General features: G+C 41.5%; 2 protein-coding genes and 1 long non-coding RNA gene across 4 annotated transcripts; all 3 read right to left on the reverse strand.

The window, feature by feature from the left end:
- Positions 1 to 378: 378 nt before the first annotated feature.
- On the reverse strand, positions 379 to 7,529 carry LOC113889370 (X antigen family member 5-like). Of its 2 annotated transcripts, XM_027536046.1 has the most exons (6): positions 6,122 to 7,529; positions 5,626 to 5,847; positions 4,639 to 4,933; positions 4,025 to 4,163; positions 3,489 to 3,614; positions 379 to 491 (listed from the first exon to the last, which is right to left on the reverse strand). In XM_027536046.1, the coding sequence occupies exons 3-6, from the start codon at positions 4,708 to 4,710 to the stop codon at positions 469 to 471; spliced, it is 360 nt and encodes a 119-aa protein (XP_027391847.1). In that variant the 5' UTR covers positions 4,711 to 4,933; positions 5,626 to 5,847; positions 6,122 to 7,529; the 3' UTR covers positions 379 to 468. The 2 variants fall into 2 exon arrangements, with proteins under 2 accessions (XP_027391847.1, XP_027391846.1); XM_027536045.1 differs by having other exon boundaries at positions 4,639 to 5,847.
- Positions 7,530 to 11,343: 3,814 nt separating this feature from the next.
- Positions 11,344 to 12,697, reverse strand: LOC113889369 (X antigen family member 5-like). The gene is made up of 3 exons (XM_027536044.1): positions 12,544 to 12,697; positions 11,930 to 12,068; positions 11,344 to 11,519 (listed from the first exon to the last, which is right to left on the reverse strand). Exons 1-3 carry the CDS (start codon positions 12,613 to 12,615, stop codon positions 11,344 to 11,346), a joined length of 387 nt encoding a protein of 128 aa, XP_027391845.1. The 5' UTR covers positions 12,616 to 12,697.
- A 27-nt stretch (positions 12,698 to 12,724) lies between these two features.
- On the reverse strand, positions 12,725 to 15,433 carry LOC113889371. The gene is made up of 3 exons (XR_003510243.1): positions 14,026 to 15,433; positions 13,530 to 13,751; positions 12,725 to 12,837 (listed from the first exon to the last, which is right to left on the reverse strand). It is a non-coding gene; the product is annotated as an uncharacterized LOC113889371 (long non-coding RNA).
- Positions 15,434 to 15,655: the final 222 nt, after the last annotated feature.

Here is a 15,655-nt window from a genome sequence, read left to right on the forward strand (position 1 = left end):
ATATCTACAAAAAAGAAACTTAAACAGGTTGAAATGGAGTAGATTTTTCATTTCCTATCAGGAAAAAAATGCTGATTATCACCTGTTTTAGTCAAGACTGTTCTGGCTAGGTTTGTTCAATGCTGCAAAATGAGGAAAGGTTTAAGATTTAAGCCAGTAGAAACTGTTGATACTCAAATATAATAGTATATTTTGAAAAGCAAAAACAATCTAGATCTAAAGTTTTGGAATTAATATGCATATTTAGAGGAATTGTTGGACAGAAAGTCTATATATAAACATTCTATCTCTACATACATCCTCAACTAGACGATAAAAATCGCAAACCATGAATTTTCAATAACATTAAATACCCAGGGATAAATTTAACAAAACATGTGCAAGTAGAAAATGAAGCTTTATTGACAGAACATTAACAGTCAAATATACAGCATAAGAACAGCAGAGATGGCTTCAGTTTATCTTCTTTCAAGCAAATGGTTGCCCTTCACCTATAATATAAACATTAAAAGTTACTTAGCAGAACTTTATTTCAGTGACAGGAGAGGTATACAAAGTTCACTGCAGTTGTAGTTTTATAAAATGGACTAAAACAGGAACACTAAGGGCGACCCTTTGGCTTACCTTCAGTTAATCCTCTACAGAGACTTTATAGACTTTTCAGGCACATTACCAGTATTTTTAAAAACACACTACTCTTCCTAGTTATACAAGAAAACAAGGACACTGAGTTCAGAACAAATGAAATCAATGGAACCTATCAGAAGGTAGTTTTCAGTAGAAGGCAAAACTGTGTACACATTCAGTAAAATATCTAACAACAAAAAGCACCCTAAGAAAAAGAAAATGCACAAAAAAATGAAACAAAAAATCCCAAAAAAGTATCATTTAAATGTATTGATTTGAAATAATATTCTGAATATAGGATAGCTAAACAGTTGTTCTCTCTGTTACTGCTTAAGTGAAGTAAATAAAAAGGCCAGTATTACATTTGTTTCTTCTCTACTGTGGAAAAGTGTAGAAGTTTTCATTTGTTTTAGTTTATCCCTGATACGGTTGTTTTACGTTGGTTCAACATTTGTCCCCCTTTTTACTTGTGGCCCTCATGTAATTCTAAACGTTTCTTTTCACCCTGGAAAGCATTCCAGTTGGTATAATACATTATATGGTGACACTAATTTTAAGTCATTACTATCACTGGCGACATGGTGACATCAAAATGTGAAGAAGAAATAGGACTGTTTCTCACAGCCACACCAAAAAAAGAAAGAAAGAAAGGAGAGAAGAGAAGAAAAGGGAGAGCAAGAGGGTGTATGAGTGAGACAGAAAAGCAAGTAGGAAGACAGAAAGAAAATCTGGAAAAGCAGATATTTTCTTTGCTTCTAAATGATAATGGCTTTTGAGAGACAACTCTGACCAATTTCAAAAGTTCATCCACGGTATCTGTGATGTTTACTTATTTAGTTACCGTGGGGTATGTTAAACAGTGTTTGTTTTTCTATCCTATTAGCCATTTCATCAATATTCTGAAAATATCTGAGTTCCAGATTATACTGTTTTAATTCTGTAATATACTAACTGTTAGTGTCTTGTTCATATTTCCTATTATGTGTACTTGGGCTTTGTCCATTTTCTTCACAATTATGTAAACTGAGAGGAATGGACTGGGAATTTGGGGTTGGCAGATACAAACTATTACACTCAGAATGGATAAACAACAAGGTCCTACTATGCCGCACAGGGCACTAAGTCCAATGTTCTGTGAAACAGAAACAATATTAAAAAAATGTATATAAAATGTATATATGTGTGTTAAAAATTACGTAAACTAGCACATTGTCTGTATTTATTAGTTGAATTTATTTTCCTCTTCCTAACAATTCATACCTGTCTTTTATTAAGTATCTTTTTCTTTTTCCTGTAGGTTTATTCTGTTGCTCTTTTTCTTACCTTTTATATTGTATGTAGGATTTTATATGTATGTGCTTTGTAATTTATTTATTGTTCTTTTTAAGTACCACACATATTTATGGCTAAGAGTTTTCTATGAGAACATTTTAATCATGTTCTGTAGTTACTTGAAAGTAGACTGGAAGTGGTATTTTCATCTAAATGTTCTAATGGAATGGAACAAAAATGTAAAGTGAAAATATTTAGAAGGCTAATACACAGTAAATTCTTCCCTAACCATGAAGTTCTTCCTTTAAAATCAGAACCATGCAATTCATTGTCAGCAATTTGGAAAACACGTATGTGAAGGACACTAAGTTGATTATGCAGGAAGAACTAGAGTTACAGACTTTGAACTTCAAAACTTTTTAAACGGATGTATCAAAGAGCAAAAATAACATATTTGATATGGTTAGAGATGATTATAGCATGAGGCTCAGATTTTTATTAGTTCTTTAAGACTGACAGTTCTTTACGAGTGGGATGTATGGCAAATACCACCATCAAAAACCATCATAGCATTGCAAAGTAATTATCCTCCAACTAAAATAAGCAAAAATCCCCCCAAAACTCAGACCAAACGTGGGGGCAGGTAGTGTGCATAGCATGTGTATCTTACTCACACCTGCCTTGAACATCACTGACTACATGCACTCTCTCAACTTCATCAGCCACAGACACAGGAAACTAGACTATCTTTTGCCATTTCATTGTTCAGTCATTTCATGCTTCATTGGGGAAAGGATTTAAAATGCAACTTTTTAAGAGCTAGAGAATTCAGAATTTGAGAGAATTTCACAAACTCAAGCAGAATATTGGCTCATTTTCTTTTTTAAAAAAGTTTATATATTTATTTAAATTGGAGGCTAATTACTTTACAATACTGTGGTGGTTTTTGCCATACATCGACATGAATCAGCCACAGGTGTACATGTGTTCCCCATCAGAAAATGAAATCTCAATTCCCCTGTTATAATTTGACTCAAGATGCTATTTTATGATAAATAAATCACGAAAAACAGAATTCTTGTATGCATTCCATCGAAGAGAACCAGAGAATGCAAAAATTAGCATTGGAAAATTAGCATTTTAGTATACTTGTTCTGAATTCACAACTTATATGAGTAAAGTTGAGTTTAGAAGTTAAGGGATTTTGCAGAATCACACGCATTATGTTAAAGCTGGTACTAGAACCAGTTGAATGCCTGAGCATATTTCATATAAACTGATATTTATTACAAATGCATTACATATTTGTTACAAGCACAAATTATAAAAGAACCTGAAAATTATTAGCTGTTGCTTAAAGTACTTCTACTCAAGAGAAGAAAATGGTTTCTATTTTCAATTCGATATGGCTTTGATCCTGTCTGTTTCTTTATTTGAAAGTCTGTAAGTCAAGCACTCAGGCATCTGGGGTCTGAACTATCTTTCAAAAAATATGTGAACTCTGTTATTAAAATAATAGTAATGTTCCCTCTATATAATATTCTGAAAAACAGAAACCACATAAATTACTTTCTGAATGGATGACATACCTGCTTCTGGCATTTCAACAGGCTCTGTATTTGATGCAAGCTCCTCCTGGACATCAGGACCATCTCCACCTTTGCCCCCAGTCTTTGCCTCAGCCAATTCCTGGAGATCAGTTTCCAGGTCAGAATCTTTAAAAAGAAAAAAAATGTATCAATTCAGCTGTAAAGCATACAGTATAAACAACGGAATGATAATATTGATTCCCTCAGTATTATGAATTAAAAGCCTTAGGCTAGTATGGTAAAAATGTGATGAATAAGAACCTCAGGAGCATTATTCCAGGAATGTTTTGCTGGAGAAAAAGGAAAGCAGAATTTTCCGAACGCTATTACCATTTTCCTTTCCCAGGGTTGTCCTAAGACACCTTAGTTGCCCCCTTCTCTTTGTCTTGAAAACAAGGGAAAATTCGAGCAACCACACTAACCTGCAAACTATACTCTCCTCAGTTTTTCAGGAACTGTCTGAAGTCCTTTTCTAATGTTTCCTTTCCTCCCCTTGCTGGTTATGTCTTAAGTCATGATGCACACATACACTTTACCTCCAGACGCATCCTTCTCCTTCTCTTCATAATGATTCATTGGATCCTCTCCATTTACTTCCTCCTTTCCAGCTGTGATATCCTGAATCTCAGCTGGCGGTTCCTCTTGTTGAGGTTGCTCAACACTGGGCTGCTGGTCCTAGTAGAGTGTGCATGCAAATAAAAACCTTTTGTTGTTAATACATCTAACAGCATAAATATACATAATACACAGATATATCTAATCATAAGTAAACCTAACTTTTCCCAGCCCAATTCTATGTACTTACTTTTAATTAAGTTACTTTTTCCCACAGAGAAGAGTTTGCTCCCATAAGAGTTACCCAGAAAGACTCCTGGAGCTATTTAAATCTATGTTGGGATGGAAGCATGCAATCTGTTGATAATAAGCAGGAGGAGGGAGTCACTGGGCACATTTCAAGGGCATTTAACAGTATACTCATCTAGGCAACACCAGACTGTAAGACATCTGGATCAATGTTCCTTCCTAAGACAAACTGTCACCCTTTATCAGCATGGAAGACCTAACGTTATCACTGCATCTGTATTACTTAACATCATTTCTCAAAAGTAAATTTGTGCTAATAGAATACAACAAATGGTAAAGTACTCACAACCACAGGTTCATCCACCTCGGAGGAATCTTGATCTATAGGTCTCAATGTTGATGCTACTTGCTCACTCATATTTCTTCCCAAAAGTAGAATATTGTGATTTAGAAAATGTATTTAAGAGTACAGCTATATTTGTCACTTTTATGACCATATGTTGACTTACTATTTTTAAAAATGTGAAAATGATTTCAAAACAAAACTCGGGTTAAGTATGAGTGTACATGCGTTCCAATTACACCAAAGACGGTTTCTTGCAAAGCCACTTGTGTCTTGGCTAAGACGGCAGAGAAATCACCTTAAGGTACACAGGAAGACAGAATTTTTGTGAGGAAGTTTGATTTCACAACAGAATTCTCCATCATGTAGATATTTAGTGAAATGCTGCTAGGAATTTAAAAATTCAGGACTATTGCTTTTGTCACACTCTTATTCACCGGACCTATTTTCCCCAACTCCCTTGGAAATCGGTTGGAACGGGAAGAAAGGCTCAGTCTTTACAGCCTGTCTATGGCGATTTTCTCAGCGTCTGTGGCTGAGGTGAGTCTGCATACAGAGAAACCGGTCCACTTCTCTCTTGGCACCTTAACGCAAACCTCGCGATACGGTCACAACCCCACCGTGGTCCGGTTTCTAGGCCTTTCCTTAATTGCCCACCCCGCCCGCTGCCCAGGTCCCACTGCGGGCCCCAGATTCTGTGCTCTGTCGTCAGTTCCAGGGCCCCCATGAGCCAGATATCTCAAACAGCACCCCCAAGTCTCCCCCCACTGTCATCTGACCCCCTGCTCTCCTCTGCCCACCGCCCTTCCTTTCCCGCCACCAAGACAAGAAGTATGGCATCGCAACACCTGTGAGGAGAAAGATGACGACCTCGAGGGCCTTCCTCCTCAAAGGCCCCACATGGCACTGCCCGACCCGCCCAAAACTCACTGGCTCCCCCTCACACGCATGCACACTTAAACTCCAGACAGGACAGATCTGTAAACCTACCTGGCGAGTCTCAAGTAGTGAGAAAGAACCGGGACTGAATAAACACACCTGTCTCAGGCCCAACGCTCCTCACAGAATGCGCTCAGGAAGGCGGATGCGCACCAAGGCGCGTGCACAGCAAGGGGTGTGCGCACACACTGAGCATGCTCCCTGAGTTTGGCGTGTGCAGTGCAGGCTGAGGATTTCCCGCCACTAAGGTAGAGTCTTGGAACCACAGGGTCTCTGGAGGATGAGAAAAGGGGTTAAAGACTGTATTTTTTTCCTTCCAGGGCAGTCTTTCTTATGCATCCACAAACTGTGGTGATAGGTAGTCCCAGGTTACCCTTAGTGGAGAATGTGTCTCGGGAAGACACTCATGACAGAAATAGATATTAAGATTTTTAACACCTATTTTTATACATGCTTTGATGAACCATTTCCTTCTCTGCTTCTGGGATTTTCATCATGCTTGCAATGGCTTTACTCACTTCCATGGAATAAATACATAAATACATACCTCTGTTTCCATTGTTTTTGCTTGGAGCACTGCACATTTAAGTCTCTGAACTGGTAACTCATTTCTCTGAATATATCTCTGGTTCCTGTACAATATTGTTCTTTTAGCATCAGACTTTACTTTCACCAGCAGACACATCCACAACTGGGTGTTGTTTCCACTTTGGCTTAGCCTTTTCGTTCCTTCTGTAGCCATTTCTTCACTCTTCTCCACTAGCACATTCTTCTTATTCTATTACAGCGGGAATTTTCGTACTTACTAGGAGTTTTAATTTTACCCAAGAGAAAGGAAAACAAGTTCACACAAGGACTTTTACTCAAATATTCTACTCATGTACTCCTAATACTAGAAACAGAAACTAGAAACAGCCCAACTATTCAAAAACTGGTATATAGATGAAAGAAGAACAAGAGTATACTCGTACAAAAGAACACTACACAGTCATTTACAAAGGAACTACTAATGCATGTAACAGCAAGGATGCATCTCAGCTGTGCCAATGAGAGATGTCAGACACAGAAAGCTGTGTATTATATGATTTCATTTCAGTGGATTTCTGGAAAAGGCACAACTATAGGCACAGAAATGTATCTGTGGTTGCCAGTGTATAGGAGTGGAGGAAGGAGTCTGAATGCAAATAGCCCAAGGGAGCATTTTCAAACCAATGGGACGTTTTCTGCATTTTTATTGTGGTAGCATTTACATGATAGTATGCATATGTCAAAACTCAACAAACGGTAATGCTTTAAAGTGTTGACTTCTATTGTATATAAATTATATCTCAATACTCCTCACTTTTGTTAGAGGAAAAGGAACTTTTACATATTTAAATGTTGGTTATCATATCCATCTAGATCAGGAGCTCATAAACATAAAAATCTTATTTGCAATTCTTCCCAGACCTGGCCAACTTCCAGGATTCCCCATGCCACCTTTGCACTCTTATGACAGGACACAGAAACTTGGTCTTAACCATGTTTACAATTCCCTCTCCTTCAGCTCAAGTCCATATTCTTGCTGAGTTCTGTCCCTTTTACTTCGAAAATGTCTAATGCGTCTACTTTTTGCCAAGTCCCCCACATCTGTTGTAGTCCGAAGCCTCCCTCTGTTTAACTGTCAACCCCCTTCTAATGGTCTCTCACATCCACTCAGGGTGTCTCTTACAATTGCAAAACTGTTTATGACTTTCTAGATAAAGGCTACTGTCCTACACAAGAACTTGAAGGTATGGTCTAGCCCTTGCCCAGCTTGCTAACAACATGGGAAGCAGAGAATCCTCCTCTTTTCTCCCTTATCGAGCTTCATTCACACCCTTCAATTTCTTAAGCTTAGATTGTCCCATATTTCTGAAGCCTCCTGGTTAGTAAACTCCTTCAAGCTAGGCTTCAACAGTATATGGGATGAGAACTTCCAGATATACAAGTTGATTTTGAAGAGGCAGAGAAACAAGAGATCAAATTGCAACATTCCTTAGATCATGGAGAAAGCAAGGGAATTCCAGAGACACACCTACCTCTGCTTCATTGACTAGACTACCTCAAGGCCTCTGACTTCATGGATCACAACAAACTGTAAAATTCTTAGAGATGGGAGTACCAGACTAGCTGACCTGTTTCCTGAGAAACCTGTATGAGGGCTAAGACGCTACAGTTAGAATAAGACATGGAACAATACACTGGTTCAACATTGGGAAAGGAGTAGGACAAGGTTGTATATTGTCACTCTGCTTATTCAACTTACACGCAGAGCACATCATGGGAAATGCTGGGCTGGATGACTCACAAGCTGGAATCAAGATTGCTGGCAGAAATATCAACAAGCTCAGATGTGCAGATCATACCACTCTAATGGCAGAAACTGAAGAGGAACTAAAGAACCTCTTGATGCGGGTGAAAGAGGAGAGTGGAAAGGCTGACTTAAAACTCAACATTCAAAAATATAAGATTATGCCATCCAGTCTTATCATTTCACGGAAAATAGAAGGGGGGAAGTGGATGCAGTGACAGATTTAATTTGGGGGGCTCCAAAATCACTGTGGATGGTGATTGCTGCCATGAAATTAAAACACTTGATCCTTGGAAGAACAGCTATGACAAAGCTAGTATGCATGCATGCTCATTGCTTCGGTTGGGTCTGACTATGAACCCATGGACCGTAGCCTGCCAGGTGCCTCTTTCCATGGGATTCTCCAGGGGAGAATACTTTAGTGGGTTGCCATGCCCTCTGCCCATGGGGCATGGCAGGGGATCTTCCCAACCCAGGGGTGAAACCCATGTCTCCTGCATCCCGTGCATTGCAGGGTGATTCTCTTTCTTTTGCCACTTTATTTATTTTTTAATTGAAGGATAATTGCTTTACAGAATTTTGTTGTTTTCTGTCAAACATCAGCAAGAATCAGTCATAGGTACACCCATGCAGGAGAATTCTTTACCGCTGAGCCACCAGGGAAGCCTATGTCAAACCTAGACAGCATAGTATAAAGCAGAGACATCCCTGTGCTGACAAACTATGGCTTTTTCAGTAGTCGTGTACAGATGTGTGAGTTCGATCATTAAGAAGGCTGAGTGACAAAGAATTGACGCTTTCGGTTTGTGGTGCTAGAGAAGACATTTGAGAATCCCTCGGACAGCAAGGATATCAAAACAGCCAATCCTAAAGGAAACCAACTGTGAATATTCACCGGAAGGACTGATGCTGAAGCCGAAGCTCCAACACTTTGGCCACCTGATGGCAAGAGCCGACTCACAGGAAAAGACCCTGATGCTGGTCGTAAAGCAGGTTACGCCATGGTGACTGCTGAACAGGTTTTAGAGGCAAAATCTCTCCCTCAGGGAACCAGTGCTCAGTTAGCAGAACCTGTGTCTCTGACCCGAGCTCTGGAGTTAAGCAAAGGGCAGCGAGCAAATATCTACACTGATTCTAAGTATGTTTATTTGACTTTATACGCTCATGCTGCAATATGGAAAGAAAGACAGTTTAAAGGGCAACAGAAGAACCTGTTAAGCATTTCAGAGAGATCCAGAGACTTTTAACTGCCATATATTGTCCTAAAGAAGTAGCTGTTATGCATTGCAAAGGGCATGGCAGGGATGGGACTAAAGCAACTGAAGGTAATCAGCTGGCTGACTGTCAAGCCAGATAAGTGGCACTTTAGGCAGCCCACCAGGCTCCACAGTCCCTGGGATTCTCCAGGCAAGAACACTGGAGTGGGTTGCCATTTCCTTCTCCAATGCGTGAAAGTGAAGTTGCTCGGTCGTGTCTGACTCCCAGCGACCCTATGGACTGCAGCTCACCAGGCTCCTCCGTCCATGGGATTTTAAACTTGCTGAGAGAAGCATAGCTAGACAGGCTGAGGACCCTGCTAGGGAACATATTCAGGGATGACAAGGTGGTGACAAAGCCATGGTCTTTATCTCACCTACGTGGTGGTGTCCTTGAGTCCCCTCGGAGTTGACCCCTTTCCTAACAGAATGGAAGGTCCTGTTGTCTCTTTCTCATATTACTCTCAGTCAACGAGAGAGGCCTTCCCCACCCCAGGCCGTCAGATCCCAGTCGGTAAGGTGGCTGGCATTCATGAGACCTATTCTTTATTAAACAAGAAAGCACAAACAAGCACAATGCCAGCATAGATAAAATGCTTTCAATGCTCTCTGTTACTACAGTGATCCCCATAGAGACGCAATCTTCAGTTTATGAAGACGTTTTTATGAGACCCAAATTGCAGCAATCTGTGGGGTTTTCACCCTAACTTTGCGCTTCCGCCCTTTGGGGATCCTCCTGGAATGGTCCACAGGCATCTATATCTGCTGTTTCCCAATCCCACCAGCAAGGGGCGCGCGAGATGAAACAGTTCTGTCCTGGGATGTACCACTGAGGGGTAGCGGTAAGATCACCCACTCTGAAAGGTACCATTGGGAGAGGGCGTGTGACAACAGAGAGGGTCCCCTTACACCGCGTCGGGGATGGACCACAGTTCCCAGCAGCGGCACTCATGGCGCCACTGGGCCCATCCCCATTCGCTCCTCTTCGTCTTCCCACTGCTTTCGAATCCGAATGGACACCGGTATTAAGCGGAAACTTTCTGCGTCTCTTTTCCAACTCCACCCCTTCCTAGCTGGGACGACTACGGAGCGAGAGACTGGCTGTCGGTTTGGGTATGGCGTCAGGGAGGCGTTCTGGGCAGTGATTGGCCACCGCGTGATTGCCCGCACTGTGGTCGCAGAACAGGAACTGAGGGCGAGAGCGCCTGTATACGCGTGCGCCTGCGTTGGCGTGCGCAGATTTTCAGGACTTAGAATTTTCCTCCGAGTTTTATTGCTTTTCACGAAGGGGTCGAGTCCTGGTTAGTGGCGACGTTTGGCGCAGTCCCTGGCTGTGCATGGTGACGGAGTTTCAGTCTTCTTCAGCTCTCGTTCAGTCTGGATCGTGTGGCAGCGCACGGTCATTCGCACAAATGCATGCAATTCATGTCCAGGGAGAGGTCTCTGAGTTTGGTGTCTCTCCCTGGAGAGTAACCTGTATCTGGCAGCTTGGGATTGTGTATTGCTACGTGTGACAACACAGGTTTTGCTGTTGGGTACATTTGATCTCCTTGAGGCTTTGGGCGATGTTGTGAGTGATGGGATATTTGATCTGAGCGGATTTTGTGAGCCACAGTACAAAGCCTCTAGGACGTGTGCCTGTATACTGGGATGTGCATCTTTGGAGCTTGCTGGCCTTTCAGTCCCTGGGTGAGAGATCTCTGTGTAGGCATCTGCACCCTAGAATGTGAGATCACTGAGCTTTTGATTCTGGGTCCGAAGTTGTGATGTCTCTGTGCTGCTTTAAGGATGGGTCAGTGTAAAGGTGTAAACTATCAGCTGCTTGTGGATCTATGCACAGGTTGCAAGTTTTTCATTTGTCTGGAAACTTTATCTTAAGGTTATATGATGTTCTTGAGTTATTAAAACTTCTGTCTTTCCGTTTAGGGGTTTTGTATTAGGTCGGTAAGTGTCCCAGTGGTTTGGGAGTGATTCTCCATGATGTGAAGTATCTGTGCAGTTCTCATTTGTTTCTGTCTGGAAGACTTTGGGCTGTTTGTAGGGTCTCTGTCACAGTGTGTATGGTTATGGTCTCTGTTGTGTTTGAACATCTGAGACTCGAGTTGTGTACCCTCTGTGCAGAGATTCAGTGAGCTCTTTTTGGTGTCTCTGGGTATCTGTGAGCTGTTTGGAGTCTTTGTGTTAGAAATAAAACCTCTTATGTTTTTGGCTGTGAGGTCTCTGTCCGGGAACTGAGGATTTGGAAGCTGGCAGATATGATTCCGAAGCAAGCTCCTCCTGGACATCAGGACCATCTCCACCTTTGCCCCCAGTCTTTGCCTCAGCCAATTCCTGGAGATCAGTTTCCAGGTCAGAATCTTTAAAAAGAAAAAAAATGTATCAATTCAGCTGTAAAGCATACAGTATAAACAACGGAATGATAATATTGATTCCCTCAGTATTATGAATTAAAAGCCTTAGGCTAGTATGGTAAAAATGTGATGAATAAGAACCTCAGGAGCATTATTCCAGGAATGTTTTGCTGGAGAAAAAGGAAAGCAGAATTTTCCGAACGCTATTACCATTTTCCTTTCCCAGGGTTGTCCTAAGACACCTTAGTTGCCCCCTTCTCTTTGTCTTGAAAACAAGGGAAAATTCGAGCAACCACACTAACCTGCAAACTATACTCTCCTCAGTTTTTCAGGAACTGTCTGAAGTCCTTTTCTAATGTTTCCTTTCCTCCCCTTGCTGGTTATGTCTTAAGTCATGATGCACACATACACTTTACCTCCAGACGCATCCTTCTCCTTCTCTTCATAATGATTCATTGGATCCTCTCCATTTACTTCCTCCTTTCCAGCTGTGATATCCTGAATCTCAGCTGGCGGTTCCTCTTGTTGAGGTTGCTCAACACTGGGCTGCTGGTCCTAGTAGAGTGTGCATGCAAATAAAAACCTTTTGTTGTTAATACATCTAACAGCATAAATATACATAATACACAGATATATCTAATCATAAGTAAACCTAACTTTTCCCAGCCCAATTCTATGTACTTACTTTTAATTAAGTTACTTTTTCCCACAGAGAAGAGTTTGCTCCCATAAGAGTTACCCAGAAAGACTCCTGGAGCTATTTAAATCTATGTTGGGATGGAAGCATGCAATCTGTTGATAATAAGCAGGAGGAGGGAGTCACTGGGCACATTTCAAGGGCATTTAACAGTATACTCATCTAGGCAACACCAGACTGTAAGACATCTGGATCAATGTTCCTTCCTAAGACAAACTGTCACCCTTTATCAGCATGGAAGACCTAACGTTATCACTGCATCTGTATTACTTAACATCATTTCTCAAAAGTAAATTTGTGCTAATAGAATACAACAAATGGTAAAGTACTCACAACCACAGGTTCATCCACCTCGGAGGAATCTTGATCTATAGGTCTCAATGTTGATGCTACTTGCTCACTCATATTTCTTCCCAAAAGTAGAATATTGTGATTTAGAAAATGTATTTAAGAGTACAGCTATATTTGTCACTTTTATGACCATATGTTGACTTACTATTTTTAAAATGTGAAAATGATTTCAAAACAAAACTCGGGTTAAGTATGAGTGTACATGCGTTCCAATTACACCAAAGACGGTTTCTTGCAAAGCCACTTGTGTCTTGGCTAAGACGGCAGAGAAATCACCTTAAGGTACACAGGAAGACAGAATTTTTGTGAGGAAGTTTGATTTCACAACAGAATTCTCCATCATGTAGATATTTAGTGAAATGCTGCTAGGAATTTAAAAATTCAGGACTATTGCTTTTGTCACACTCTTATTCACCGGACCTATTTTCCCCAACTCCCTTGGAAATCGGTTGGAACGGGAAGAAAGGCTCAGTCTTTACAGCCTGTCTATGGCGATTTTCTCAGCGTCTGTGGCTGAGGTGAGTCTGCATACAGAGAAACCGGTCCACTTCTCTCTTGGCACCTTAACGCAAACCTCGCGATACGGTCACAACCCCACCGTGGTCCGGTTTCTAGGCCTTTCCTTAATTGCCCACCCCGCCCGCTGCCCAGGTCCCACTGCGGGCCCCAGATTCTGTGCTCTGTCGTCAGTTCCAGGGCCCCCATGAGCCAGATATCTCAAACAGCACCCCCAAGTCTCCCCCCACTGTCATCTGACCCCCTGCTCTCCTCTGCCCACCGCCCTTCCTTTCCCGCCACCAAGACAAGAAGTATGGCATCGCAACACCTGTGAGGAGAAAGATGACGACCTCGAGGGCCTTCCTCCTCAAAGGCCCCACATGGCACTGCCCGACCCGCCCAAAACTCACTGGCTCCCCCTCACACGCATGCACACTTAAACTCCAGACAGGACAGATCTGTAAACCTACCTGGCGAGTCTCAAGTAGTGAGAAAGAACCGGGACTGAATAAACACACCTGTCTCAGGCCCAACGCTCCTCACAGAATGCGCTCAGGAAGGCGGATGCGCACCAAGGCGCGTGCACAGCAAGGGGTGTGCGCACACACTGAGCATGCTCCCTGAGTTTGGCGTGTGCAGTGCAGGCTGAGGATTTCCCGCCACTAAGGTAGAGTCTTGGAACCACAGGGTCTCTGGAGGATGAGAAAAGGGGTTAAAGACTGTATTTTTTTCCTTCCAGGGCAGTCTTTCTTATGCATCCACAAACTGTGGTGATAGGTAGTCCCAGGTTACCCTTAGTGGAGAATGTGTCTCGGGAAGACACTCATGACAGAAATAGATATTAAGATTTTTAACACCTATTTTTATACATGCTTTGATGAACCATTTCCTTCTCTGCTTCTGGGATTTTCATCATGCTTGCAATGGCTTTACTCACTTCCATGGAATAAATACATAAATACATACCTCTGTTTCCATTGTTTTTGCTTGGAGCACTGCACATTTAAGTCTCTGAACTGGTAACTCATTTCTCTGAATATATCTCTGGTTCCTGTACAATATTGTTCTTTTAGCATCAGACTTTACTTTCACCAGCAGACACATCCACAACTGGGTGTTGTTTCCACTTTGGCTTAGCCTTTTCGTTCCTTCTGTAGCCATTTCTTCACTCTTCTCCACTAGCACATTCTTCTTATTCTATTACAGCGGGAATTTTCGTACTTACTAGGAGTTTTAATTTTACCCAAGAGAAAGGAAAACAAGTTCACACAAGGACTTTTACTCAAATATTCTACTCATGTACTCCTAATACTAGAAACAGAAACTAGAAACAGCCCAACTATTCAAAAACTGGTATATAGATGAAAGAAGAACAAGAGTATACTCGTACAAAAGAACACTACACAGTCATTTACAAAGGAACTACTAATGCATGTAACAGCAAGGATGCATCTCAGCTGTGCCAATGAGAGATGTCAGACACAGAAAGCTGTGTATTATATGATTTCATTTCAGTGGATTTCTGGAAAAGGCACAACTATAGGCACAGAAATGTATCTGTGGTTGCCAGTGTATAGGAGTGGAGGAAGGAGTCTGAATGCAAATAGCCCAAGGGAGCATTTTCAAACCAATGGGACGTTTTCTGCATTTTTATTGTGGTAGCATTTACATGATAGTATGCATATGTCAAAACTCAACAAACGGTAATGCTTTAAAGTGTTGACTTCTATTGTATATAAATTATATCTCAATACTCCTCACTTTTGTTAGAGGAAAAGGAACTTTTACATATTTAAATGTTGGTTATCATATCCATCTAGATCAGGAGCTCATAAACATAAAAATCTTATTTGCAATTCTTCCCAGACCTGGCCAACTTCCAGGATTCCCCATGCCACCTTTGCACTCTTATGACAGGACACAGAAACTTGGTCTTAACCATGTTTACAATTCCCTCTCCTTCAGCTCAAGTCCATATTCTTGCTGAGTTCTGTCCCTTTTACTTCGAAAATGTCTAATGCGTCTACTTTTTGCCAAGTCCCCCACATCTGTTGTAGTCCGAAGCCTCCCTCTGTTTAACTGTCAACCCCCTTCTAATGGTCTCTCACATCCACTCAGGGTGTCTCTTACAATTGCAAAACTGTTTATGACTTTCTAGATAAAGGCTACTGTCCTACACAAGAACTTGAAGGTATGGTCTAGCCCTTGCCCAGCTTGCTAACAACATGGGAAGCAGAGAATCCTCCTCTTTTCTCCCTTATCGAGCTTCATTCACACCCTTCAATTTCTTAAGCTTAGATTGTCCCATATTTCTGAAGCCTCCTGGTTAGTAAACTCCTTCAAGCTAGGCTTCAACAGTATATGGGATGAGAACTTCCAGATATACAAGTTGATTTTGAAGAGGCAGAGAAACAAGAGATCAAATTGCAACATTCCTTAGATCATGGAGAAAGCAAGGGAATTCCAGAGACACACCTACCTCTGCTTCATTGACTAGACTACCTCAAGGCCTCTGACTTCATGGATCACAACAAACTGTAAAATTCTTAGAGATGGGAGTACCAGACTAGCTGACCTGTTTCCTGAGAAACCTGTA

This window comes from Bos indicus x Bos taurus, unplaced genomic scaffold (genome assembly GCF_003369695.1).
Source record: "Bos indicus x Bos taurus breed Angus x Brahman F1 hybrid unplaced genomic scaffold, Bos_hybrid_MaternalHap_v2.0 tig00011866_arrow_arrow_obj, whole genome shotgun sequence".
Taxonomy (NCBI): Eukaryota; Metazoa; Chordata; class Mammalia; order Artiodactyla; family Bovidae; genus Bos; species Bos indicus x Bos taurus.